Here is a 26171-nt window from a genome sequence, read left to right as displayed (position 1 = left end):
TTGACATCGGGTGAAATGTTGCCGGCTTCACCAGATCCGGGATTGGAAACTCCGCGAAACCTGAAATGAGAACTAATGCTGGATAGTCTCTTACCCAGCGTAGTGGAACTCTTGTCGCTGGGGCATCTCTTCAGTTGGTTGGTTTTTGTTTCTGATTCGCTGTTGTCCGGCTGATTGTTCAGTGAAGCTGTCTCCGCCTTGTGACTGCTCAGTTTTGGTAGATGACCGCTTATATTTGACAATCGTCTGCTCAACGAATTACGTTTCTCTTTCTCTTCACTCACGTTGTGCTTGGAATTATTGTCTTTATCCTTATCAGACTTGATTAGATGTGCGCTAAGGTTTGAGAATCGCCTACTCAACGAATTTCGCTTCTCCTTATCCTCTTTCAAATCCTGATTGGAAGTGTTTGGTTTCTCTTTACAATCAGTCTTATTACGAGAGAGTGCACCACTCAATTTTTGAAATGTCTTTGAGATGCTTGTTTTGCTATCTTTTGATGTTTTCTCAGAACCTTCAGTGACATTAGTTTCCGATGTTTGGTTTTCTTCATTATTTGGTGTTATGTTTTCTTCATTATTTGGTGTTATGTTTTCTTCATTATTTGGTGTTACGTTTTCTTCAACATCTAACTCTGAATTACTACTAGATTTTTCTGTTTCTTTCATTTCTATTCCTGATTTACTGCTACGAGTTAAATTTCTTAATATTCTCTTCAAAGTTCCACTTTTACCTTCCTTTCTGCAATTTTCATTAGAACTTGATTCAAGATCAGTAACGTTCATTACTGACTCATTTTCTATGTCATCGTCGTCCACGTCGCTCTCCAATGACGGAAAAATGGCAGCTTCTTCGAAATTCTCAGTGGGCAGAATGTTGTGAACTCCTGGTCTCCTACCGACAATCGAAAACTGCGAATCGTCACTGGATAGCTCGTTGCCGCTGTCCAGTTTCGGGTAACAGACATTTGAAATTTCTGTTGTAGCTGCTGACATGTTGATTATGCAAAATTATTTCTCCAAAATGCTAGCAGATCTTTGTCATTGTGTTTTGTTTGCCACGTAAATAAATTAGAGGTTCTACCATATCAACAAGCTGACTCAAGTCAGCTGCTATTTATATTTCTAACTAGCTGGTTTTATCCACTGCCTTTTTTCAAATCTAGATATTATGAGAAGTAAAAGAAAATTTATATTATATTTTTAATTATATTTCTAATATATTGAAAATATTTTTTGTAATATAAATAATTTATTTTTATTAAGAAAAGGATCCTCGCTTTAATCTGTTAAACTTGGTTATGGAACTTTGATAACATTATATATTTCTATTTGTCAATAGTTTATTAGCCTTTGTAATCAATAATTACCAACAAATCAACAAGTATGATGAAATGTTTGTCTTTTTCTGTGAATGCTTAATTTAACATGTGCTACTATAAATATATTTTGCAATATTTGTTTTTTAAATTGAAAAATTCTATTAATTGCGTTAAATCAATGTTGTTGTTTATAACCTAATCTCAAAACACGCTACTTTTGATAAAAAATATCAATTTTATATTAGTCTCATTTAAAATCCAGCCAGTTCATATATAAAGCTGATGTGGAATGGGTGATATCGTAAGATCGTCTTGTTATCTTTGAATGTTTTTACTATGTTATTTTTTTATCCATCAGGCAATATATTTCACATTTTTCTACAACTAAGTATCTTTTGTATTTAAGTATGCAGATCCTAGATAAAGTTACGGACCCTGACCAAACTATTTATAAATACAGTATTGCAGTATCATAAAATAAACGATTGACCACCATTTTGGCTTTCACTGAATAAATCCTTTCTAAGTAGAATAATTATTGTTTTTATCAATTTGAAATGAAAAACATGAAGACTAGGCTACCTACTGACTGAAGAGTAAACAGTAATTTATGCTTTGATCAGCTACTGTTTTTTATTTAAATCAAAAATATTTCATGATTTTTTTTAGTCTTATGTAATAAAATTTATTAACAAAAGAGACGGCTTGAAAGAGATCAAACTAATTTTATAGCCAAAATGGTTACGTTTATATTTTATGTTTAAAAGTTTTAAAAATAATTTCTCACTTCAGAAAAAGCCCAAACCTTTGTTACTTGTGTATAAGACGGATTCCTCCATACTAAGACCTTGACACTAAACAAATAATTCTACTATGTAGTATGTAAATTATTATAAATTGAGAAATTTATCTCTCGAGTTCTTATCAATTAATCCTGGATTCAATGTTGGCACCAAACTAAAAATTAATCAGAAAAGCAGGGTGACCTCCGTACATCACTCACACTTATTTAACTCTATTAAACATAGATTACAAGTTCAGCATTCTATTAAACATAAGGTGGAACAACCTCGTTATAGTACATTCCAAGGCCCCGCTCAAACAATGTACTATTACGATGTCTGTACTAAATCAGGCTAGTACTAAAGCAAGGTTGAAAGCTGTATGGACGTTTTAAGGGACTGCAGATAAAATATACTATAACAGAATGTACTATAATTATTGAGTTTCTACTGTTTTTAGTATTTAGATTAAGAGATTCATGTGTGTTGTCATGTGATTCATGATTCAAGGTTCATTTATTGTCAGAACACTTTAACAAAAATGCAAGACATAGTCAACAATTCAATAAAAAATTCTAAAATATAACAATAAACGTTAATAGTCATCACAGTCACATCGTAATATATACAAAAATAAGGCAAAGTTCAGCCTGATTGCTCTCTTAAGGTGGGTACAGACTTTCGCTCTGCTCCGCAACCGAACGTCACTCCAGCAGAGCGATTGATGATCGACCGGGGAGCAACAGTGGTTCGACCGGGGAACGCGAGAAGATCTAACATCTTCCGTAACGTTCATGATGGGTGCGTGGGCGGCGCGACTGTAGTTCGATGGAGGAACGAGGGCGGTACGAGGGAGGAGCGTGCTCGGTGCGGGTTGGAAGAGCGTATATGTGTACGCAGCTTAATATATGTTTCCTTTGACCTCGATGGGCATTTTTGCATCGCAGATGACTCCCGTCAATGATCGCCATTTCAGCCACGCAGCTTTAATGTATGGATCTGAATGTTGGGCTATGCGAAAGTCAGATGAACAACAAAATCATGTTACAGAGATGAAGATGCTCCGGTGGTCGGGAGGTGTAACCCTGAAAGACAAAGTTAGCAATGAATATGTAAGAGGAACATTTAAAGTCGCTAATATAACTGATAAGCTAAAGGAAAATCGCTTGCGCTGGTACGGGCACGTTATGAGACGCGGTGAGGATCACATGACCAGACTCGTCATGGAAATTGAACAGCCTAGGAGACGCCCTGGTAGACCGCCGACAACCTGGATGGGTACCATTTCCAAGGATATGAGGACGACGGATTTAGAGCCTGAACTGACTCAACAACGCCCGGAATGGCGGAAAAGGATTAGGAGGGCCGACCCCAAGAGAAATGGGACATAGGCTCGGGAGGAAAAGAAGAAGAAGAAGAAGACGACAAAGTTCAGCATATTCTGTATAATATAAGAAACATTTTTAAAACAGGTATATCACAGTTAAGAAAATACAAAGACATCACGACAAATCCTCATAACCATATGGAAAGCAGTCAATTAGAATCTTTTTAACAGAAACCTTAAAACAATTAATGTAATATTTGTGATGATGTCTTTGTATTTTCTAACTGTGTGTGATTACCTGTTTTAAAAATGTTTCTTATATTATATAGAATTTGCTGATCTTTACGATTTGACTGTGATGACTATTAACGTTTATTTTAGATTTTTTATTGAATTGTTGACTATGTCTTGTTTCATTCAAACTGTGTTGAGAAAGAGCTGAGTACGTTTTCAGTAAGTACAAGGGCTATTTTTTTCAACTTCCGATGTGGTATAAAAAAGAAACTAGTGAGAGTAATTGAATGAATTTATTATCAAAAGTTATTTACATTATTAGTTACTTCTCAACATAGTCACCATTCAGATTGAGGCATTTTTCATACCTGGGTACAAGCTTCTTAATACCTTTTTCATAGAATTTAGCCGCCAGTGATTTGAGGTGGTTTTTCACAGCATCTTGCCGCGCATCGTCTGTTCGGAAGCTCTGCCCTTCTAGCATTTTCTTCAGTTCCGGGAAAAGGTGATAGTCGCTTGGTGCTAAGTCTGGGCTATACGCCGGATGGTCAAAAACGTCCCATTTAAACCCATTAAGAAGACGCTTCGTCACAGCAGCACTGTGAGGACGGGCGTTGTCATGAATGAGCACCACTCCCGATGTGAGCATTCCTCTCCTTTTGTTCTGCACAGTTCCTCTTCAATCACGCACTGCACTGTCACTCATAAAGCTTTCACCATATACTCGTTTCATTCTATGGTGAATTTCTGCTGTGGATAACCCTTCAGCTTGCAAAAAACGAATTACACTTCACAACTCACACTTGGCGGGAGATTCTATCATATTGACCATGTTTATGTGTCGCTAGATGAACTGGTAATGACGACAGATGGCCGAAAACGAGTGAGATTATAGTGTGAGATGTGACAAGTCAGCTGCCGCGCATTGTTGGCCAATGCCGCTCGCATTGCCATCTAGCGGCATGATCGGAAGTTGAAAAAATAGCCCTCGTAGTAGATTTCAATTTAAACAATACAATTATATAATTGTATAATTCAATTACAATTTATCTTATTTTTGTAATACATACAAAATAAGACAAAGATCAGTAAATTTTATATAATATAAGAAACATTTTTAAAACAGGTATATCACAGTTAAGAAAATACAAAGACATTATCACAAATATCACATTAATAGTTTTAAGGTTTCTGTTAAAAAGATTCTAATTGACTGCTGTCCATATGGTTATGAGGATTTGTGGTGATGCCTTTGTATTTTCTTAACTGTGATATACCTGTTTCAAAAATGTTTCTTATATTATATAGAATATGCTGAACTTTGTCTTATTTTGTATATATTACGATGTGACTGTGATGACTAGTAAGAGTAGTTTTTTGTATGTAGGTATTATGAGATTTATTTGAACTGAGTTTAGACGTTTCAAGGGACTAAAGAAAAAAATGTTCTATGACGGGGTGTATTATATCGAGAACCCACTGTTTTAAGTGTGTAGATTAATTTGTGTTTTCATGTGACTTATTCAATCTATTTTGAGAAAGAGTTGAATGGTACGTTTTTCTCAAGTAGTAGTAGTAGAGAATTTTCTTAAGCCGTGTCCACTCTGAACAAATGTTCGACATACATGTTCGGCAAACATATTTGTTGAGGAGCTCAGGGACAAACATTTTTTAAAATTTGGACAATCATTGTTTGTCAAACGAAAAATTACTTTTTTCCAAACATTTTCAGTTTTGACAGCTGTGAAACATAAAACCTGTTCTTTCCATTTACAAATATTTTGTTTGGTGACGCGTCCACACTGGCCACGGGCAAACATTGTTTTTCAAACATAATAAAATTTGCCTAAACTTTTTCAACAAGCATGTTTGTCGAACATTTGTTCAGTGTGGACACGGCTTTAGTGTGTACGTATTTTAAGATTCTTTCGAACAGTGTTGTGGAAGATTTGAAGAAGAAAATCGTGTTTGATCTTTGAATTAATTTGTTACTTTTCTCTGAACAGCAGGTGAAACAGAAGAGACAGAGAAAGGTGAACGCAAAGGCGGTCTCGAAGGAGATAATCGACCACGATGACAGCTCTGGCAACGAGGGCGGTGGAGAGAGAGGGCCGAAGAAAGAGACGCAGGCGGGTGACGCTAACCACTCTTGCGCCGCGTCGGCTAAGCAGTCGCGCGTCTCCACACCTAGCAAAGACGCTGCAGCCGCCGAAGACACCTCCACTGAGAAACACGCCAAGCAGGAGAAGAAGAAGAAGGATGGCGAGTCTAAGAAGAAAAAGAAGAAGAAGGATACTGGTCCCATGCACTTCACCATGAGTGAACCACGAGCGGTCGGTGATTTGGATGAGTCCACCTTTAATGAGGTAGGTTTCATTTCATTTCATTTATTGTATAAAGCACTATAATCATATATATATATATATATATATATATATATATATATATATAAAATTTATTATGACATTGGAGGAAAAACTAGGCTGAGCCTGTACATTTCTCTCCAAAGATTTTAATAAATGTTAATGTTGTCCAAAAGTCAAGGTTATGCAATCACACACTGCTTTGTCACTTGATTTTTGGTCCAGGAATAATAATTTGAATCAATTCAATTTCAATTGTTTGTTTGTATAAGGTTAATCTTGATTGGGTTGGTTTGAAGTTGGTTAGGTTAGGTTGGGCTTGATTGTGTTAGTTCAGGTTAAATTAGATTCGTTGAAAAACTTCGCCTGGATTAGAAAATTATATATTTTTTAGACTAATCCCCGGTTGCAGAGTCGTTACATAAAATCAAACATAGCTATATGAGACATAGTTTAAAATCACTGACATAGATGGTTGGTCGTTGCACAGTCGTTTGCCGAAGCCCATTTAGCTATATCTCGAATTATGGGTTCATAAATAAGTTAAATGCCTGATTTTAACTTTATGTGACGACTATACATAAGTCACACTGCAGCTCTATTCACTTTTTCCGTACATTCTTCTATCCAACCAATGTCTTGGCATCGTTTCAATCGACATCACTGTGAACAGACCTAAAAGACCTCACAAAATTGATAAACAATATGGCGACTCTTGGCTTTTGGCGAGATTTCTCACCATATTTAGCGATTTGAAGGTTATAAACAACTTGAAAAACATAGGAAGAAAAAAATAATTTACTTATATACAGATCGTTTTTCGTGAACATCTTTCAAAAAAAGCTATCACAACCTCTAAAATGCATTTGGTGGAGTAGATATTGGATATTGAACAGCACGACTTCGGGCCCATAACTTAACTGACCGTTTTTAGCTATTGGAGACATAAATAAGCTTTTTCTGACGACTCTGGAACGAAATCATGTGTTTAATTGGACGTTTTTAGTTATATGGGAGCTATAGTTTACTTTGACATCTGTGCAACGAAAAGTGGAGTTATGGGTTCATAAATAAGTTGAATGCCTGATTTTAACTGTATGTGACGACTCTGCAACCGGACATGATTCATTTAAATAAAATGATATCAACTAAAAACAATTGAATAAACAGGAAAAATATGTATAAAAATTCAATATCAAAGCACCGTTTTTCCAACTTGATTTTATTTCTCACAACATGCTTCAATTATGAGTAAGATGAGGTAGCAGTTTGACTCACTGGTCGCGCTGATAAGCTATCGCTTAGATAAGTTAAGAATCACTCGCTTGCTACTCACGTTGGAAGGGTGACCGCTTGAGCAAACTCCCCTAAATATGATTCATGAGTTGTAAAATCGCTTTCCGGAGGTTCGGAACCTACCTAAAACAGTAGGTTAATTCATATCTCATTATCATCTGCCTCATTTATAGATAGCTTCTATTCAGCGAGTTTATATACTGCAATGTTTTGAAACTGATGAAAGACGCAACAATGATACAACAATGACTTGAAAATTCCTTCCAATCTACATTACCCACGCGCAAGCCTAGAGCTCATGTGGGCATCACACTAGGCAAAAAAAATGTACAAGTATATTTGAATGAAATAATAGGTTGTTCATTTGTTAAGATAGATTCAATATCGACTTCATTTGAGTTTATTATTTGTGATTACATTTTTCTAAATTGCATAAACGGTTTTCAGCGTATGGAATAGAATAATGTAGTTGGAATTGAAATTTTATCCATTTGTTTCAGTGCAAAGAAAAGATGCGACCTGTCAAAAAGGCGTTGAAGGCACTTGATAATCCCGATCAAACCCTTAGTGAACAGGAACAGTTGACTCACACGAGGCAGTGTCTGGTCGAAATCGGCGATCAGATCGACAAGTGCTTGAAGCAGTACAAGGATCCAGAAACAATCAAGAAATGGAGAACGTGAGTAGCTTCATAAATTACCATTTCTGGCTATACTATATTATTTTTGGCTGTTGAACCAAAAATATTCTCACTATTTATTGATTATTAGTGGCAGATCTAAATCTTTTCAAGTACTGTTGTTTGAAATATGTATCTAGAAGCGAACGATTATGGTTAAAACTGAATTGGAAATAATTAATATTTCAAATAAATTGGATTAAAAATATAGTATCAAAATTGAATACTTCTTTATTTGGTGGAGAAATCAGTAGTGGATGATTCAAGTTGAGTGAATGGTCTAGCAAATTGACATACTTATGTTCTCCTGGCCAAACACTACATAAAATCACAAAGCAATTGGAAATATACAGTGTAGGCATTTGAAACCTATGAGCTTTATATTATAATATGTGTTGTATAGGATATTATTCTACAAATCAATATCCTGTTATAAATCAATAACTTTTATTAATTCCACACATTCACATTTTACATTTTCTTGATCTATACATTGAGCTTTTCTACTAAAAACTAACTTGTTTATTCATTTAATTAACAATGTTGCTTTTTGAATTAATCACACGATTACTTTCATATGATGATAACATCATACGTCAAAATAGAATTACCATCGCTACAATCTCATATCCTACATCTGCCATACGCTAAATAAATAAGCTACGTTACCTGGAAAATTCGAGTAAAATTTGAAAACATTTGGAAAATGGAAGAGTTTTTTCTATAATTTTTCATTATCACATTCCATTAAAGTTCGTTTGAATACGGTATTATTCTAATATGAGGTTTCTATTCCTTTTTGTGCTTGGTGTAGGGTGACATCTTTGTATAAATTCAGTATTTGATAGCATTAATCCAGCCTTATCAAATAATAAATACATTAAAGTTTTTTCATTGCGGACTGGGTATCTAGTTATATGCATCCGTGTTTCGGATGAACACGTTAAGCTGTCGGTACCGGCTGCCTAAAAACAGGTGTTAGGTCATGTCAGATGCCTTTAATAACTTAATTATTCTTATTTTTCTATAAATTTATAAAGTTTTGTCATCTTTTCCAGGAATCTATGGTTCTTCGTATCTAAGTTCACGGAGTATGATGCTAAGAAACTCTACAAATTATATAAACATGCTTTGAAGAAATCGAAACAAAAGAGTGAGGACAAGGTAAGATAATTCATCATGTTACGATAATTTCATCATAATTCATCAACAATAATATTGTGAAAAGTATTTTTATACTGTCCATTTATTATAGTTAGCCTGCAACCCAGTTCTGGATTTCTATTTAGTTGTAGAATGTTGTTTATCTTTCAAACTGGTCCAAACGACAATATAGTGATGAATAACCTAGCTTTTTAGTATAACTTATTTCTCTTAATATCATCTGATGTTACAAATCAATTTAAATAAAATTCCTATTTCAACTTCACTTTTGTTTTCTTTTCTTCAATATTGGTGTAATCATGCATTATATTAATTTTTATTACATAGAGATCGTTTGACTGTTGCTGATTTTAAGTTTTCTCTTGAACTTGTAGAAGTTTCATCTCCAATTTCAAGCGGAATATCCTGTTCAACATTGTAATTAATGGCTGCTCACTCGTGAAATGTTTATATTCTTGGATAAAAATTATTTAATTTTTTTAATTGAAGGATAAACATAAGGAAGGGAAGGATAGTTCGAGTAGGAAGAGGAGAGCCGAAGATGACAAATCCAATGAAGCGGTACCTTCACCTTCGAAAAAGCAATTTCATGGAAGGTAAAAAATTTACATAATTATTGTCAACTTAGATGGCTTGTTAAGATTATTCACTCTTCCTAAAATCAAAGACCAACAATTGTGAACATTTCGTTCAATTTGTAAAGCTTTTCACTTGTAGTTTTTACTATGAATGTTTTTCAAACCGTCAATCAATTCGTATAGATGTTGATTTTACAAGTAAAAAGTAGAAACTTTTGCAATCAACCAATAATAAAAGATTTTGTAATAATTATTATTAAACGAAAATCCAAATTAAATGCTGTAATTCACCCCGAAGACTTTTGCTACTGCAAATATTGACAACATGGTGAACAGCTAGATGGAAATTCGATGATCGCTACTATTCAAAAATTATTTGTCAGCCCGGGAATTAATTTCCATCTGTGTATTTTGTAATGATTTCTGTGATGCAACGTCATCTATTCAATGGCTTCGACTTATTTATAAATTACAAATTCGACATTGAACGTTTCTATTGCATTATTTTGATTTGATAAGTTTCAAGTAACACCAACATCTTCACACTAACTAATATTTCTATAGTACTGTAGTACCTTATTTACCACCAATGCACTGTAATTGGCAATCTCGATCACAATAATATACTTATCATCTCAGCTATAGTAATTTGTATTGTTTGAATTCATTTCTTTCAAGAAAATTTAAAAAAATCTTCCATAGTATTATCAAGTAGTATATTTATCACTTTTAGTTGGAGTTTCCAGTATAAACGAATTCAATAAGAAAATCGTGGCTAAGACTACTGTTTACTGTCCTACTTCATCCCACACTATCAAAGCATGACGATTGAAAAAAAAGAAAAAAACAGAGAATTTCAAGAAAAATTGAAAATAAAATTAAAATTAATTTAAAAATATTAATTCATTTTATTAATTAATTAAATAAATAAAATTAAAATTAATTGAATTTTTTGTCAAGGAAAAATTAAAGACATAGACAAAAAATTGACAGCCAGAAACGATGACTATCAATGAAATATTTTTTTGATGTGCAAAGTTTAAAAAGACGTTTTCAGTTACACTAACCTTATTTTACGCCTTTTGGTCAGCTACGAGTGTAACTTCAATAACGGCTAAAATAAGATTGATATTATTGAGAACGCCTTTTTAAGTCTTACATATCAGAAACATATTTTATTCGGTTCATTGTTTCTGGTTGACAGAATTCTTCGTATTATCTGTAATTTCTTGTATAATTTGCATATTGTCTATATTAAATGAATGAATGAATGAATGAATTTTATTTGCCAAAAACAAAATACAAAAAAGCTTTACAAAAAATAAATATAAGTATATGCTACTGCACTTAAACCAAGATACATACATTTATTTAATTAGTTATAATAACAAAATGATATCCTTTATATTATAAATAATAGTTATAAAATGAAGATTCAATTTATGTTCACATGCATAAGTACAGTAGGTGAGGCAAAAACACCGGCAAAAGGAAGATTCCTTGTGCGCCAGTGTGAGTCGTAAATCAGCTTAATCAGGGATGTAATATAAAAACTTGAATTTAGCGTATGAAGTGTTCGAAAATATAATTTATAATATGAAGTTGATTATTGTATAAAAGTTAATCAGCTCATAGTCTATCCAATAAATGAATATTATATAAACATTATATACGATTTTTAAAATCTGATTTAGCATTTTTTTTCAGTTGACCAATTTATTATTCATTCACTCTTCAATCTAAATCAGTTCACTTCCAATGATACTGTTCATACATTTCATACGAGACAGATATGACTTGGTAACACCGAGTGTTAGACTAAGCAAAACATTGAAAAGCCACAATTATCTTCAATGTTAACTGTATAACAAGCTGCCTTTATCCGTTAGATTGTTGCCGCTGAACATTTTTAAAAGAACTATTGCTGGATGGCTCAAGGTTAGAGTATTTTACTCAACAGATGAGTATCGAAATTGTAATGATTTTATAAATGTAACAAATTGAATCAATTATTTAACTCAATAATTATTTAATCAATTAAATCAATCTTTTTATCATTTATCTTTTAATTAATCTTTTTATTATTTAATCAATTATTTAAAAAATGAAAATATTGTTAAACTGACGATTCCTATTGTAAACTTGATTTTTTATGGCAAATCAGATCTTGAATTCTTGTATTCCAATAAATGAATATTATATCAACACTATATCATTTTGAAGGGTTTTTTAAATCTGATTTAGCATTTTTTTTCAGTTGACCAATCTATTATTTATTCACTCATTCATTTACTACTCATTCATTCACTTATTCATTTATTATTGTGTTCTATCCTCAGAGAGAAAGACGAGAAAGCGTCGACTGAGAGCAGTGGCAGTAAGGAGGCATCGAAAGAGGAGCGCATGCGCACCGGAGAGCGGATCAGAGCGGACAGCGGCGGAAGCAGCGGCACTGGAGGGCCGTCACGGTCGGCAGCCGCTCCCGCTCCGGGATTCAGGGGCGCTCCGGCCGCCGGCGACAGTCGCAGCGGCAATGTCAACAGTCCTCATCCCAGGCCTGCCGACGGCGCTGGTGATCGCTGGTCTGGAGGAGGCAATAGGTATATTCATTTTTGTCATTGTCATTCAATCTCAGCTGTTTTCCATGCATGAAATCAAGCCGAGAAACAGCTGTTTGCAGAACAAATATGTTAACAGATTCTCATTACAGCATACTCTACTGTAATGAAACCATAAGCTAGGAACAGTATAACCACAGTATACATACAGTATGGAAACTTGGCTTGTACCCTGTCGCAAAAATCCGCCATCTTGTTAGGAAGCGCCGCATTGTAATAGTATTGATGGAAGGTTCGGATCACTTTAATGATCCGGATCAATTGATCTCGTTCACTGCCACGACCCAATCAGAAGACCAGGATTGGAACTTCTCAAGGTCACGTGACGTGTCTAGTATTTGCGCCATGTAAAAAGCATTGGTTAGATAGGCGGTTTATTGACAGTTTCCATTCTGTACCTATTCTGTCGCATAACTGCTATAGTGAGGCCCACGTTATAATGGCAGAGAAGAAAGATAGGAGAAAAACGTTGTCAAGTTTCTCCATTTTGCCACTGAGTGTACACAGCTGTTAATCAATTCATCCCATTAAATTTGATCCAATAATAATTATCATTTCCTTGATAAAATAATCAATTCAATGTCAAACTAATCAATAAAATATATGTTTTTATAATTTGATATGAAAATTTGCTTTCATAACTGAGATTAGATTTTTATTTTTATACAAACCTGAAATGGCGGCTAATTTAAAAAGCTGTGATACACCGATCTGAGTTTGAAAACAACAGAAATTAAGTTATTTGGTAGGTATTCTATTCCAATTTCTTAAAAAAAAATAGAAATCTTATTTAAAATAAGTAATTTCAATGGAAATAACTCTGAAATAACCTTTGAATATTATTTATACCGGTACGAGTAGGTCTAACCTATACGTGTAGGCTAACTAAAGCTTGGATGAAGTCTAGGATGGTTAGTTATCAACTTTTAAAATGTCATTTCAGGTATTTTTATTTGTGTTTCTCATACGGTAACTTAATGTCTAAAAATTATTTCATTGTTTCAAAAATACATTTTAAATCAATTATAGGACTTGTGTACTCAAATATTTTGATAGAATGAAGAAAAAAAAATGGTGGCTGAGAATTGTTTGTTTACTTTTGTACAGTCACTGTCAAAAGTAAAAATAAAATATTCTGGCAAACGGACAACATTGCAAAGCAAGAGAGAGATAGCGCAATCTGTCTTGTTGTATGATAGAAAAGGACAGCAACAGTATTGTCAATCATACACTGCCATTATAACGTGCACCTCACTATACAAAAAAACACCTTCAGCGCTCCAGGTGGAAGTTTTGTCAACTTCCACAAAATTCCTGATTCGTAATTTCTAAACTAGGTTATGTTTATAGAATGCATGTAGTAATGTCAGCACAAACAGGTAATGTTTATTTCTCAATTATTCTTCTTTAGATTATTATGACAAAAAATCGTGTACATTACTTGGACGTGAATGTCTTTCGCAGTGCTCAAATGAAATTCTAGTCGAGGCTGACGCCTCTACTAGACATATCATTCTCACCTGCAAAAGGCCCCTTCCCGTCCTTGTGACGTAAGATACTATTACCTCTGCAACGGTCACTTTCTCTGACACTGATGTGAGGCAATCCACCAAGATACTAACCCAACACCGACATTGAAGACTGTAACATAAATACTACGATTTTCAGAAAAATTTAAAAAAGAACTGTAGAATTGATATTTTTATCAATAAACTTTTATTTGATTTTGAAAATGTCTAGAATTTTAATGAGTTAACATGAGGTCTTTAAGATACACTAGCTCTTTTTCACGAGATTTGTCACCTTCATGGAGTTAGATCGGGAACCTTTTAGACTGCCCTCGTATTAATGAAATCATAAATTTGCAATGTTTCGTGAACTGTTTTTCGAAACCCTGAGAATATTTAATTCGACCTGAATCTCTATTCTGTACGACATTTCTAGTATACTGTAGATTATATTGTTTAGTTGTATTTGTTATGCTATATTTGGATGTGTGTCAAATATAACTGAATAAATAAATAAATTGTAATATTTTGTTGTAGATTCTCTGGTAACAACGATAAACGAGATAGAGATCGATATGATCAGTATCCGAGATCTGGTGGATACAGAGATCGAGACAGAAATCACCGAGGCTCAAACAACAGAAGGTAATCACTCTACATTTACAAATTCACATCACCTATTGAATCTTGGCATAGATTTGAGCATTTAATACATCAAGACGATTTCTGTAACATGTAGTGAATCCTCATTTTCGTGGCAACCACTCATTGACGATCTTGTCTATATCTTTTAAATTTTTAACTGCTTTACCCTTAATTAGCCTGCACACTTGGACAAGAAATAGTAGCGTCCACTAGCTGTTGCGGGAACACGGAATTGCAAATGCCATGTTCATTTCAGCTCTGGACATTTCCAATTCCGCATTCCCTTAGTAGCTAGTAGTTGCTAATAATGTCCCTGTGTACTGCATGCTTTAGATGAACCATTGTGAACATACAATAATTAGTCCAATATGAATAAGATGCTAGCAGCAACTTCAACATTCTACACATTAGAGAGAGTTAATTATATTAAATCCTTTGCTGTTCATTTGATTCAACATTCAAATTAATTCACCATGTATGATTTAAAATAGATTGAATTAACTAGTGGTTATTATGTTTTCATTTAATGAAGAAATCAACAAATTCAAATTCGAAATTTATTCATTCCAATTCACAATACTTACAATCACAAACAATAAGTTAACAAAAACACAGAGCTCAGCAAGATGAAAAATGGATTGAGTAATGATTATAATTATTGAATGCAGGTATCTTTCTTCTGGACAAAATTTATATCTTACTATTAATATTAACTAACTATTATCAAAGATAAATGATAGCATAAGAAGATATTCCATGGTATAGGTCGTTTATGTTCCAAATTTCAAGCCGAATTTTCGTTAACTAAAGCCGAATACTGTCTATTATTACTGTTTTGGCCGGGTGATATTGTAAGAACGGCATGAGAGACTACTATCATCACCTAGCTTTATCAAAAATAACTACTAGGACTAGCGAATATTGTTGAAAGTAACATTTTTAAATATAAACGCCCTATACCATGCGATATCTTCTTATGTAATTTTTTCTCTATGCTATATCAGGGTGGCCATCTACCGGGAAAACCTTGAATTCCTCATGATTTTACCATAGAGAAACAATAGCATAAGTAGATATCCCATGATATAGGGCGTTTATGTCACAGCTTTTACTGTTATCTCGAGTCGATTACTATCGATTATTGTCAATTTTTACTGTTTTGACCGGAGAAGATTGTATGAACGGCACAATATGAGAGACTACCAGCGTCATAAAGCTTCACAGGAAAGAACTACCTGGACTATCAGCTTGAGATAACAGTAAAAGTTACGACATAAACGCCCTATACCATGGGATATCTACTTACGCTATTGTTTCTCTATGATTTTACTAACCGGGATTGAATTCCTCAGGAATTTTTCCAATTACTCATGAATTTTTCATAATTTTCAATTAATTTAGGAAAGAAGAATTTCAATTAATTTTGTAAAGAAGTGTACAGTAACAATAAACTCAAATAAAAAAACACTTGATGACTAGCAATAATAATTGGTAATGTTTTTAGTCATGATATAAATCAATTACATTTTAAAATTAAGTGTTTTGATGGCTTCATTCTCTTCGGAATGAGACTTTCGTCAAGGTTTGAACAGTCACCAACAGCCGGAATCGGCTATGGTACCGTACATACTGTGAGAACTGCCTCGACCTAAGGGTCCTCAATTCGATAAATCGGAATGGACTCGCCGGTTTTTTTAAGCCTTTGTCCCCGGACAGCAACTCTCCGGCAGAGCATCAGTCTTCTGTCCGCCAGCCTTTCTTTCACACGCGTATTCACTAAACCGTTTATTCACTTCAATCATCCGCACACTTTTTCGATTGCGAGTGCCGAGAAGTCTAGGAGAAGAGTGACGAAAACAGGCCGAGCTCCTTCTAAGTTGCCGGGAGAGAGTCCCGTTACTATGGCAGATAAGGCCGTAGGCCAATACTTCCCCAAAGTTATGGCGGTGGGGGGTAAGCACCCTCAATTGCAAAAGACAAAAACGAAACTCTCCATGAAAGAAAACTAAATAAACATGGAAGTAGAGGGATGATTCGGAGAACACCTTTCCGAGAGAGGATGATAAAAAGAATTGATGATTACATCAGTCTACAGAAGTGAAATATTTAGTATAATTTTTTAGGGTTTACTAGAGTCTAGTAATAAACAGTCGAAATTTCTCTCGAAATCGCAACAAACGTTTTGTAAATAAAGCTATCAATGTAGGAACTTGTAAAAAAATATTTATTCCAATTCTGCTTGTTTGTAATGTAGTTTCCAATTTGGAATCTAGTAGAAGACAAAAAATTTTCTTTTGAATTCAGTTCAATATTGTAGTTTTAAGCATTAAATATAGTGCTGTAAATAGTTTTGTTTTATAAAAATGTATGATTTATTACATTGAATAATATTGAACTAAACTAGATCTACGTGAAGAGATGAAGGCTATTATCAAAGACAACGTTTTGTTTTAGTAATTCTCTCATACAAATTGAACAGTTAATCTGCTATGAATCAGGAAAAATTCAGACTAATTTGCATTAAGATTATTAATAGGAGCAATAATATTAATTTAAGACTATAGACATTCAGGAAAAGGTTCCTAATGCCATAGCTGTACATTTGGGCCTTGTTTTGTTCGCTTCTTAAATTTCGTCTAGGAAATTAATTTCAACTAAATTTCAGTAAAATTAGTATTTTAATCCTGATTATACTTTTTGTTAAATTTCATTTTATTGCAGATTTCTTGTTCGAATCTATTGAAATCGTATTCGATTGAGCTTCGATAAACTTCATCTCATTCATTCCAAAATATTCTCAATTGTACGATGTTTTAATTATATTTTAACTCTAATTTTGATATGTGTGACTCTGATAGGAAATTCAAGTTGTGAGTGATTGCAAGCAGCTTCGCTATTTTAACGTACATAAGAATGTACGTTTTCATGCGATGTAAAAAATAATCAATTTGTAAGAATGTACGATAGTCATGTAAATATAGTAAACAGTTACATTATTACCTAATTGAATCTTCAACACTGGGTGATCATAGATTTCGAAACAAATGAGCTCGTTTTTCTTGTTCAATTGTTACCATTATTAACAATGATTTGAGCATTTATTGGAGATTTTTTTTAGTTTGCTATAAAAATTAAGTAAAAATACATTGGATTGTTTCGATTAATATTTCTCATCCGAAGTCTCTTATCTTTGTCATACGTCAAAAATTATAAGTCATTAACATACGCAACCACTGCAAAACAAACCTATACAATTTCAGCAATATAAATCTTAGGGAAAGCGATTGGGTTCCAGGGTCGTCGTGCTGGTATTTATTTACTCGCTCTACTGTTAGACGAGCACTTAGCTCCACTAAAAATCATGTACTTCAAAATAGCTTTCCACCTAAATCTGAAGGTCCTTCCATCTCTCATTAGACTGAAACTTATGTGGTATCTTTCTCAGCAATAAAACAATTTTCACTTGATATGATAACTGCTTGTGATATAAATTAGTTCAATGCTTATAAACCTTATTTATATATTTTTTAACTTTCATCTTAAACATCACATACATCCTCCGATTACCGTATTTTCAATGTATTTCTCAGATGTTTCGTATTATTTATTTTATCTATTTTCAATTCAAGCATGAGTCTCATTTCTGGGAAAATTGCAGGAGCTCCGTAATATTCTTGAGAAAAATTACAGTTACTAAAAAACCATGTTTTTCACAATTTTCTCGAAAACGGCTACAACGATTTTCTTCAAATTTTTACCATGGATTTATAAGCCCTATCAACAGACATGAGTCTCATTTCTGAGAAAATTGCAGGAGCTCCGTAATATTCTTGAGAAAAATGGCGGATAATGACTAAAAAGCCATGTTTTTCACGGTTTTCTCGAAAACGGCTCTAACGTTTTTTTTTTCAAATCCATACCCTACCCTGTATAGTTATTTATTAGCTCTATCAACTGACATGAGTCTCATTTCTGAGAAAATTGCAGGAGCTCCGTAATATTCTTGAGAAAAATTACAGTTACTAAAAAACCATGTTTTTCACGGTTTTCTCGAAAACGGCTCTAAAGATTTTCTTCAAATTTTTACCATGGATTTATAAGCCCTATCAACAGACATGAGTCTCATTTCTGGGAAAATTGCAGGAGCTCCGTAATATTCTTGAGAAAAATTACAGTTACTAAAAAACCATGTTTTTCACGGTTTTCTCGAAAACGGCTCTAACGATTTTCTTTAAATTTATACCATGGATAAATTTATACCATATTCATAAGAACTATCAACTGGCATGAGTCTCATTTCTGAGAAAATTGCAGGAGCTGCGTAATATTCTCGAGAAAAATGGCGGATAATTACTAAAAAACCATGTTTTTCACGGTTTTCTCGAAAACGGCTCTAAAGATTTTCTTCAAATTTATACCATGGATAAATTTATACCATATTCATAAGAACTATCAACTGGCATGAGTCTCATTTCTGGGAAAATTCCAGAAGCTCCGTAATATTCTTGAGAAAAATTACAGTTACTAAAAAACCATGTTTTTCACGGTTTTCTCGAAAACGGCTCTAAAGATTTTCTTCAAATTTTTACCATGGATAGCTATTTATAAGCCCTATCAACTGACATGAGTCTTATTTCTAAGAAAATTGCAGGAGCTCCGTAATATTCTTGAGAAAAATTACAGTTACTAAAAAACCATGTTTTTCACGATTTTCTCGAAAACGGCTCTAACGATTTTCTTCAAATTTATACCATGGATAAATTTATACCATATTCATAAGAACTATCAACTGGCATGAGTCTCATTTCTGAGAAAATTGCAGGAGCTGCGTAATATTCTCGAGAAATATGGCGGATAATTACTAAAAAACCATGTTTTTCACAATTTTCTCGAAAACGGCTCTAAAGATTTTCTTCAAATTTATACCATGGATAAATTTATACCATATTCATAAGAACTATCAACTGGCATGAGTCTCATTTCTGGGAAAATTCCAGAAGCTCCGTAATATTCTTGAGAAAAATGGCGGATAATTACTAAAAAACCATGTTTTTCACGGTTTTCTCGAAAACGGCTCTAAAGATTTTCTTCAAATTTTTACCATGGATTTATAAGCCCTATCAACTGACATGAGTCTTTTTCCTGGGGTACTAATGGGGGTCCACCCAATCCTTGAGAAATGGACTTTGTAACCTCCTTCTCGTGCATGAGGTAGGTAGGTAGAGCAGTCTATAAAAATAACACATAGTCGAGATATTTCATCTGTAGAACAGCTGTTTTGACGACTTTTAAAAAATCATCGGATTTCACAATTTACATAAAGGAAAAAGTACTCTGAAAACAATAATTATATACACACATATACAGTAGTCTGATCGTAGTTGCAAATATGTTGCCGTCAATCGTCATTATGTTATTCCCCTAAATTATTCTCGTTTGATAATGAGGCTTATAGTTCAATGAGCAAGGAAAGTTGTGTGAGTGTACCACACCAGATTTTTTCAAATATTTACCAGTAACACAGTGTCTGAACTACAACAAAGTTAAAAATTAATAATTTAGTGTGATGGACAAAGATGAAAGCATTAACTTTTTCTTCAAATTTATACCATGGATAAATTTATACCATATTCATAAGAACTATCAACTGGCATGAGTCTCATTTCTGGGAAAATTCCAGAAGCTCCGTAATATTCTTGAGAAAAATTACAGTTACTAAAAAACCATGTTTTTCACGGTTTTCTCGAAAACGGCTACAACGATTTTCTTCAAATTTATACCATGGATAAATTTATACCATATTCATAAGAACTATCAACTGGCATGAGTCTCATTTCTGGGAAAATTCCAGAAGCTCCGTAATATTCTTGAGAAAAATTACAGTTACTAAAAAACCATGTTTTTCACAATTTTCTCGAAAACGGCTCTAAAGATTTTCTTCAAATTTATACCATGGATAGCTATTTATAAGCCCTATCAACAGACATGAGTCTCATTTCTGAGAAAATTGCAGGAGCTCCGTAATATTCTTGAGAAAAATGGCGGATAATGACTAAAAAGCCATGTTTTTCACGGTTTTCTCGAAAACGGCTCTAACGATTTTCTTCAAATTTTTACCATGGATTTATAAGCCCTATCAACTGACATGAGTCTTTTTCCTGGGGTACTAATGGGGGTCCACCCAATCCTTGAGAAATGGACTTTGTAACCTCCTTCTCGTGCATGAGATAGGTAGGTACACGGTTTTTACTTTTTCTTCTTCTATATACCGTGGGTACGGTAGGTAGAGCCGTTTATAAAAAGAACACAGTCATAGTCAAGATATTTCATCTGTAGAACAGCTGTTTTGACGAATTTAAAAAAAATAATCGAATTTCACAATTTACATAAAGGAAAAAGTACTCTGAAAACAATAATTATATACACACATATACAGTAGTCTGATCGTAGTTGCAAATATGTTGCCGTCAATCGTCATTATGTTATTCCCCTAAATTATTCTCGTTTGATAATGAGGCTTATAGTTCAATGAGCAAGGAAAGTTGTGTGAGTGTACCACACCAGATTTTTTCAAATATTTACCAGTAACACAGTGTCTGAACTACAACAAAGTTAAAAATTAATAATTTAGTGTGATGGACAAAGATGAAAGCATTAACTTTTTCTTCAAATTTATACCATGGATAAATTTATACCATATTCATAAGAACTATCAACTGGCATGAGTCTCATTTCTGGGAAAATTGCAGGAGCTCCGTAATATTCTTGAGAAAAATGGCGGATAATGACTAAAAAGCCATGTTTTTCACGGTTTTCTCGAAAACGGCTCTAACGATTTTCTTCAAATTTTTACCATGGATAGCTATTTATAAGCCCTATCAACAGACATGAGTCTCATTTCTGAGAAAATTGCAGGAGCTGCGTAATATTCTCGAGAAAAATGGCGGATAATTACTAAAAAACCATGTTTTTCACGATTTTCTCAAAAACGGCTCTAACGATTTTCTTCAAATTTATATCATGGATAGCTATTTATAAGCCCTATCAACTGACATGAGTCTCATTTCTGGGAAAATTCCAGAAGCTCCGTAATATTCTTGAGAAAAATGGCGGATAATTACTAAAAAACCATGCTTTTCACGATTTTCTCAAAAACAGCTCTAACGATTTTCTTCAAATTTATACCATGGATAAATTTATACCATATTCATAAGAACTATCAACTGGCATGAGTCTCATTTCTGAGAAAATTGCAGGAGCTCCGTAATATTCTTGAGAAAAATTACAGTTACTAAAAAACCATGTTTTTCACGATTTTCTCAAAAACGGCTCTAACGATTTTCTTTAAATTTATACCATGGATAAATTTATACCATATTCATAAGAACTATCAACTGGCATGAGTCTCATTTCTGGGAAAATTGCAGGAGCTCCGTAATATTCTTGAGAAAAATTACAGTTACTAAAAAACCATGTTTTTCACAATTTTCTCGAAAACGGCTCTAACGTTTTTTTTTTCAAATCCATACCCTACCCTGTATAGTTATTTATTAGCTCTATCAACTGACATGAGTCTTTTTCCTGGGGTACTAATGGGGGTCCACCCAATCCTTGAGAAATGGACTTTGTAACCTCCTTCTCGTGCATGAGATAGGTAGGTACACGGTTTTTACTTTTTCTTCTTCTATATACCGTGGGTACGGTAGGTAGAGCCGTTTATAAAAAGAACACAGTCATAGTCAAGATATTTCATCTGTAGAACAGCTGTTTTGACGACTTTTAAAAAATCATCGGATTTCACAATTTACATAAAGGAAAAAGTACTCTGAAAACAATAATTATATACACACATATACAGTAGTCTGATCGTAGTTGCAAATATGTTGCCGTCAATCTTCAATATGTTATTCACGGTAACCATTTTATTCTTTTCTATCTGGTATGTTATGATAATTATTAGTTAGGACTTTCATATTCATGAAAACAGAAGAGCTCTTCTTTTTATAATAAATGGACACTTTGAATAAGTTTTCCAATTACTTTTTTTAATTATTTGTTCATATCTCTTCTAATTAATATTAGTAATGGATGTTTTGATGCATTAAGGGGGAGGAGAAACAATAAATTATAAATTTATGAATGAAATCGTCAACATTTCTATCATTTTTTTTATTTATTCAGCTTGAAGCTTACTTCTTGAAAACCATGAACTTAGTTTATTTTTTGAGAACCACTCTCATTACTCAATTTCTAGAAAAAGCATATTTCATTGAAGTGACTTTTTTGTCAAACTTCCTTAGAATGTATTGTATACGAATTCTACTTAAAATAAGTTGTCAGAAAGACTTCTATGAATTTTACAACTTTTTATCCTAAATTTGACTTTTTGATTTGGTTTCAATATGGTTCAACATAACTGATATGACATAGAATTATTTATTATGATACGGTGACTCTTGAACTGCGTTTACACCAAAGTTATTAACAAAATGTTTATTTCTCCGTCCTTATTCTATTAGATTGAACATAGGTAACTTATCATACACATGATGAACATATTTGTTTGTCAAGTTCCGTTCAATCTAATAGCATCTATATAAGGACGGAGAAATAAACATTTTGTTAATAACTTTGGTGTAAACGCAGCTTTACAGTAAGTTAATAAGTCGTGATTAAATATGACAACATTCAGTGGCGGATCCAGGATAGGCCAAGGGGGTGGCTAGGCGTTTGGGGGGGTGAAAGCACCGGGGGGTATGGAATACCCTCCGCATGGCGGGGGTCCGGGGAATTGTCAAAATTTAAGTGTGAAATCACACATTTTTAGGCCGTTTTTAACTCTATTGACCAGAGTTTAGAGGCAAAAAACTATGGTTTGACTCGAGAATATTGACTAAAAATAAAGGATTTTGAAGCCATTAGAATGTTTTTGCATTAACATATCATATCTGACTTTTGACCGTAGGATTCACTGACACAAAACCAGCTTTGATATACTCGTCTTCAGCTTGAGGATGTTTTCCCTCAAACGATAGTAATCGGCACCCGGAGTCTGTCAAGATGTGAGGAAATGTGTTGAGCTCGACTTCTGGCACATGGAACACAGTCCTGCGTGTTCGCACCATTGCCAAATCGACAAAAGAACTGTCACTGTTACCAGGGTGCAGATCGATTTCAAATCCAATCGACTGAAATTCCCATAGTTGGTGTTGCGAACACTTGAAATCTCCCCAGCCAGTCATTACAGTCACCTTCAACACACAATTATTTTTAAGAATTGTATGCTACAAACTTATCAAAGATTACAATACTGCAATAATAATTCTTACTTGACTTAAAATTTTGCAAAAATAATAACACTGTGATGTGATCCCAAAAGTCCGTCTTTTTTGTGCTGGTTTTATTGAAAGGAAGAAAGAAACTTTATTTTGCCAAAATACAAAATCACTAGAAAATATTTCCAATTAATAATTAAAATATACATACATAAACATAGAAATTATTATCAGTATTTTAAAAAAATGACTACATTGTCACAACTTGTAAAATATTTCATGCCTGATACCAACAATAAAATTATTATCTACTCCCTTTTGGCTTACGGCATTCTGATTGGGCTACTCTCTACTCTATTTGTTTTATTTAATTATCAATAAGTAGACCTGTTTTTCTTTCTAATTTTAAATACTACAGAACTACTACGATTATATACAAATCGATGTTGTTTTATTGCTTTCTATGACGGAACACTTGATAAGGTAGCTTTTCTGAAGTTAAGATACTTTGTTTCGAACTAATTTTTTTATTTAATTAATAAGTAGGACTATTCTTTTTTCTATTGTTAAATACAGAACTACTAGGTACGATTATATTTAAATTATAATGTTGTTCTATTGTTTTCCATGACGAAACACTTGATTATTATTAGCGTATGGCACATATATATAGACGCACACAAACACGTAAGTACCTAGTCAAAGAAAAATCTGGTCGTGAGACCGTTGTCAGGTTAATAAAATATTGTAAATATATTAAATTTTGATGTCGAGGTTGTCAATAACTTGATAATAACTTTTCTTAAGTCAAGAAAACTGAGTTTTAAAGAAAATATTTAAATACACTTACTTTTCTTGTTTGGAGATGATATGGAATGTATTATACACTCTTGAGAAAGCAGTGCTTTATCACCCTGAACCTATTTTAGGCTCGTAGGGGCTTGAAAGTTGGAGGATTTTCTTTGTATTTTACAAACTTTTAAAGATGCAATTAATTCTTTTCTAAAAATTATTTTTCATTTATTTTGTAAGGGATACTTGTTTTCAAGGGTTGGACTGTTTGATTAAAATAGCCTACATGAGAATTGAATTTGATCTGGAATTGATTTGGTCATTAATGCCTTCTGTATACATTTAATACCTTCTGCTTCATCCATTACCTACACTCTTTTGGGATCGATAGCGTTATGAAACTCAAAACAAGTAGCTAATTCAACACAATGTTACCGACTAAATTTGATCTATCTTTTTATCTGTAGTGTCTATTCTTTCAATCTATTATTTTATTCTATTAAGTTACCGTATCATTTTTACATAACCTCTATAATGCATATTCCAAATTAAGGTTTAAATCAGTTTTGGGCAATGACTGTTGTTTTTACCTGGGTTTTAGTTGTATATGATTAAATTAAATTAATGTTCATCTAGTTCAGTGTTTGATTTAATTTCAATTCTGCTGGTTTATATTTGTATTTACCTACGTTTTATATAAATATACCCACATTATAATGCGCACAGTATTTGAAAATTCCCCAACCAATAGACGGTGGACAAATAAACTAGAACTAATAACCCACCTGGTGAGGTTCAGGCAGGGGCTGCAAGCAACTAGCCGAAGTGAGAAACCACGATCCACCAACAAATGCTCCCGCACAATATTTTTTTTCTTGATGAGGACTGTTCCATCCATCATCTTGCATAGGACTTGTGACATTATTTATCACCAGCAGGGCTATCCAGCTAGTGCTGAAGTCAACACCCCATGGCAGAAGATGAGCAGCCAGTGACATCTCTTTCTCTCTCTTCCCTTCGCTAATGCTCAATCGACACACTTGTAAAATATTATCTTTGTCTTCCTCTTCCCTACTAGCAAAACTGTTTTACGATTTGTCAATGAAATCTTGCCAATGTATCAAAAATCAAGTCAATGAAATGGTCCTCACCTTGAACAACCGCGGATAATGGTTGAAATGTTTCTCATTTGATGAAGAAATCAAAATTATGGACGATAAAGCAAGCTTTTAATGATTTTGTTGTCATTTAAAGTTTTAACTACTAGGTAATGAAACACATGTTCATAGAATAAAGTGTCTGATCATATTTTTTTTAAATTCGAACATTTGTGATTGGTTCAATTTGGAAAAAAAGCTGAATCTTCAATATTTTATTCACGGTAAACATTTTTATTCTTTTCTATTCTGTTATGTTATGATAAATTAATTTAGGACTTCATATCATGAAAACAGAAGAGCTCTTCATTTTTATTAATGAAATGGACACTTTTGAATAAGTTTTCCAATTACTTTTTTTAATTATTTGTTCATATCTCTCCTAATTAATATTAGTAATGGATGTTTTGATGCATTTTAAGGGGGAGGGAG

The 26171-nt window shown here is 33.4% G+C and overlaps 4 protein-coding genes across 4 annotated transcripts; 2 read left to right on the top strand and 2 right to left on the bottom strand.

Annotated features, from left to right (window-relative positions):
- Positions 1 to 3029: 3029 nt before the first annotated feature.
- Positions 3030 to 3494, top strand: LOC120349715. The gene has a single exon (XM_039420244.1). The coding sequence runs from the start codon at positions 3030 to 3032 to the stop codon at positions 3492 to 3494; it is 465 nt and encodes a 154-aa protein (XP_039276178.1).
- Positions 3495 to 3892: 398 nt separating this feature from the next.
- On the bottom strand, positions 3893 to 4313 carry LOC111050033 (histone-lysine N-methyltransferase SETMAR-like). The gene has a single exon (XM_022336268.2). It carries the CDS (start codon positions 4311 to 4313, stop codon positions 3987 to 3989), a length of 327 nt encoding a protein of 108 aa, XP_022191960.2. The 3' UTR covers positions 3893 to 3986.
- Positions 4314 to 4523: 210 nt separating this feature from the next.
- On the top strand, positions 4524 to 14519 carry LOC120349714 (chromodomain-helicase-DNA-binding protein 1-like). The gene is made up of 7 exons (XM_039420243.1): positions 4524 to 4547; positions 5671 to 6030; positions 7824 to 8002; positions 9061 to 9166; positions 9656 to 9762; positions 12084 to 12344; positions 14408 to 14519. The coding sequence occupies exons 1-7, from the start codon at positions 4524 to 4526 to the stop codon at positions 14517 to 14519; spliced, it is 1149 nt and encodes a 382-aa protein (XP_039276177.1).
- An 8938-nt stretch (positions 14520 to 23457) lies between these two features.
- On the bottom strand, positions 23458 to 25613 carry LOC120349713. Its single transcript, XM_039420242.1, has 2 exons — positions 25368 to 25613; positions 23458 to 23766 (listed from the first exon to the last, which is right to left on the bottom strand). The coding sequence occupies exons 1-2, from the start codon at positions 25578 to 25580 to the stop codon at positions 23458 to 23460; spliced, it is 522 nt and encodes a 173-aa protein (XP_039276176.1). The 5' UTR covers positions 25581 to 25613.
- Between the last annotated feature and the right edge of the window lie 558 nt (positions 25614 to 26171).

Source organism: Nilaparvata lugens, chromosome 2, assembly GCF_014356525.2.
Source record: "Nilaparvata lugens isolate BPH chromosome 2, ASM1435652v1, whole genome shotgun sequence".
Taxonomy (NCBI): domain Eukaryota; kingdom Metazoa; phylum Arthropoda; class Insecta; order Hemiptera; family Delphacidae; genus Nilaparvata; species Nilaparvata lugens.
Note: the sequence above shows the minus strand (reverse complement) of the source record. Positions and strands in the feature narration are given on the sequence as shown.

Coding starts and splice junctions, on each gene's coding strand:
- LOC120349715 (XM_039420244.1), top strand. CDS start 3,030: ATGGGCATTTTTGCATCGCAGATGACTCCCGTCAATGATCGCCATTTC.
- LOC111050033 (XM_022336268.2), bottom strand. CDS start 4,313: ATGCTCACATCGGGAGTGGTGCTCATTCATGACAACGCCCGTCCTCAC.
- LOC120349714 (XM_039420243.1), top strand. CDS start 4,524: ATGACGACAGATGGCCGAAAACGA. Junction 6,031..7,823: donor ATGAGTCCACCTTTAATGAG/GTAGGTTTCATT, acceptor CATTTGTTTCAG/TGCAAAGAAAAGATGCGACC. Junction 8,003..9,060: donor ACAATCAAGAAATGGAGAAC/GTGAGTAGCTTC, acceptor CATCTTTTCCAG/GAATCTATGGTTCTTCGTAT.
- LOC120349713 (XM_039420242.1), bottom strand. CDS start 25,580: ATGTCACTGGCTGCTCATCTTCTGCCATGGGGTGTTGACTTCAGCACT. Junction 23,767..25,367: donor CCCTGCCTGAACCTCACCAG/GTGGGTTATTAG, acceptor TGTGTGTTGAAG/GTGACTGTAATGACTGGCTG.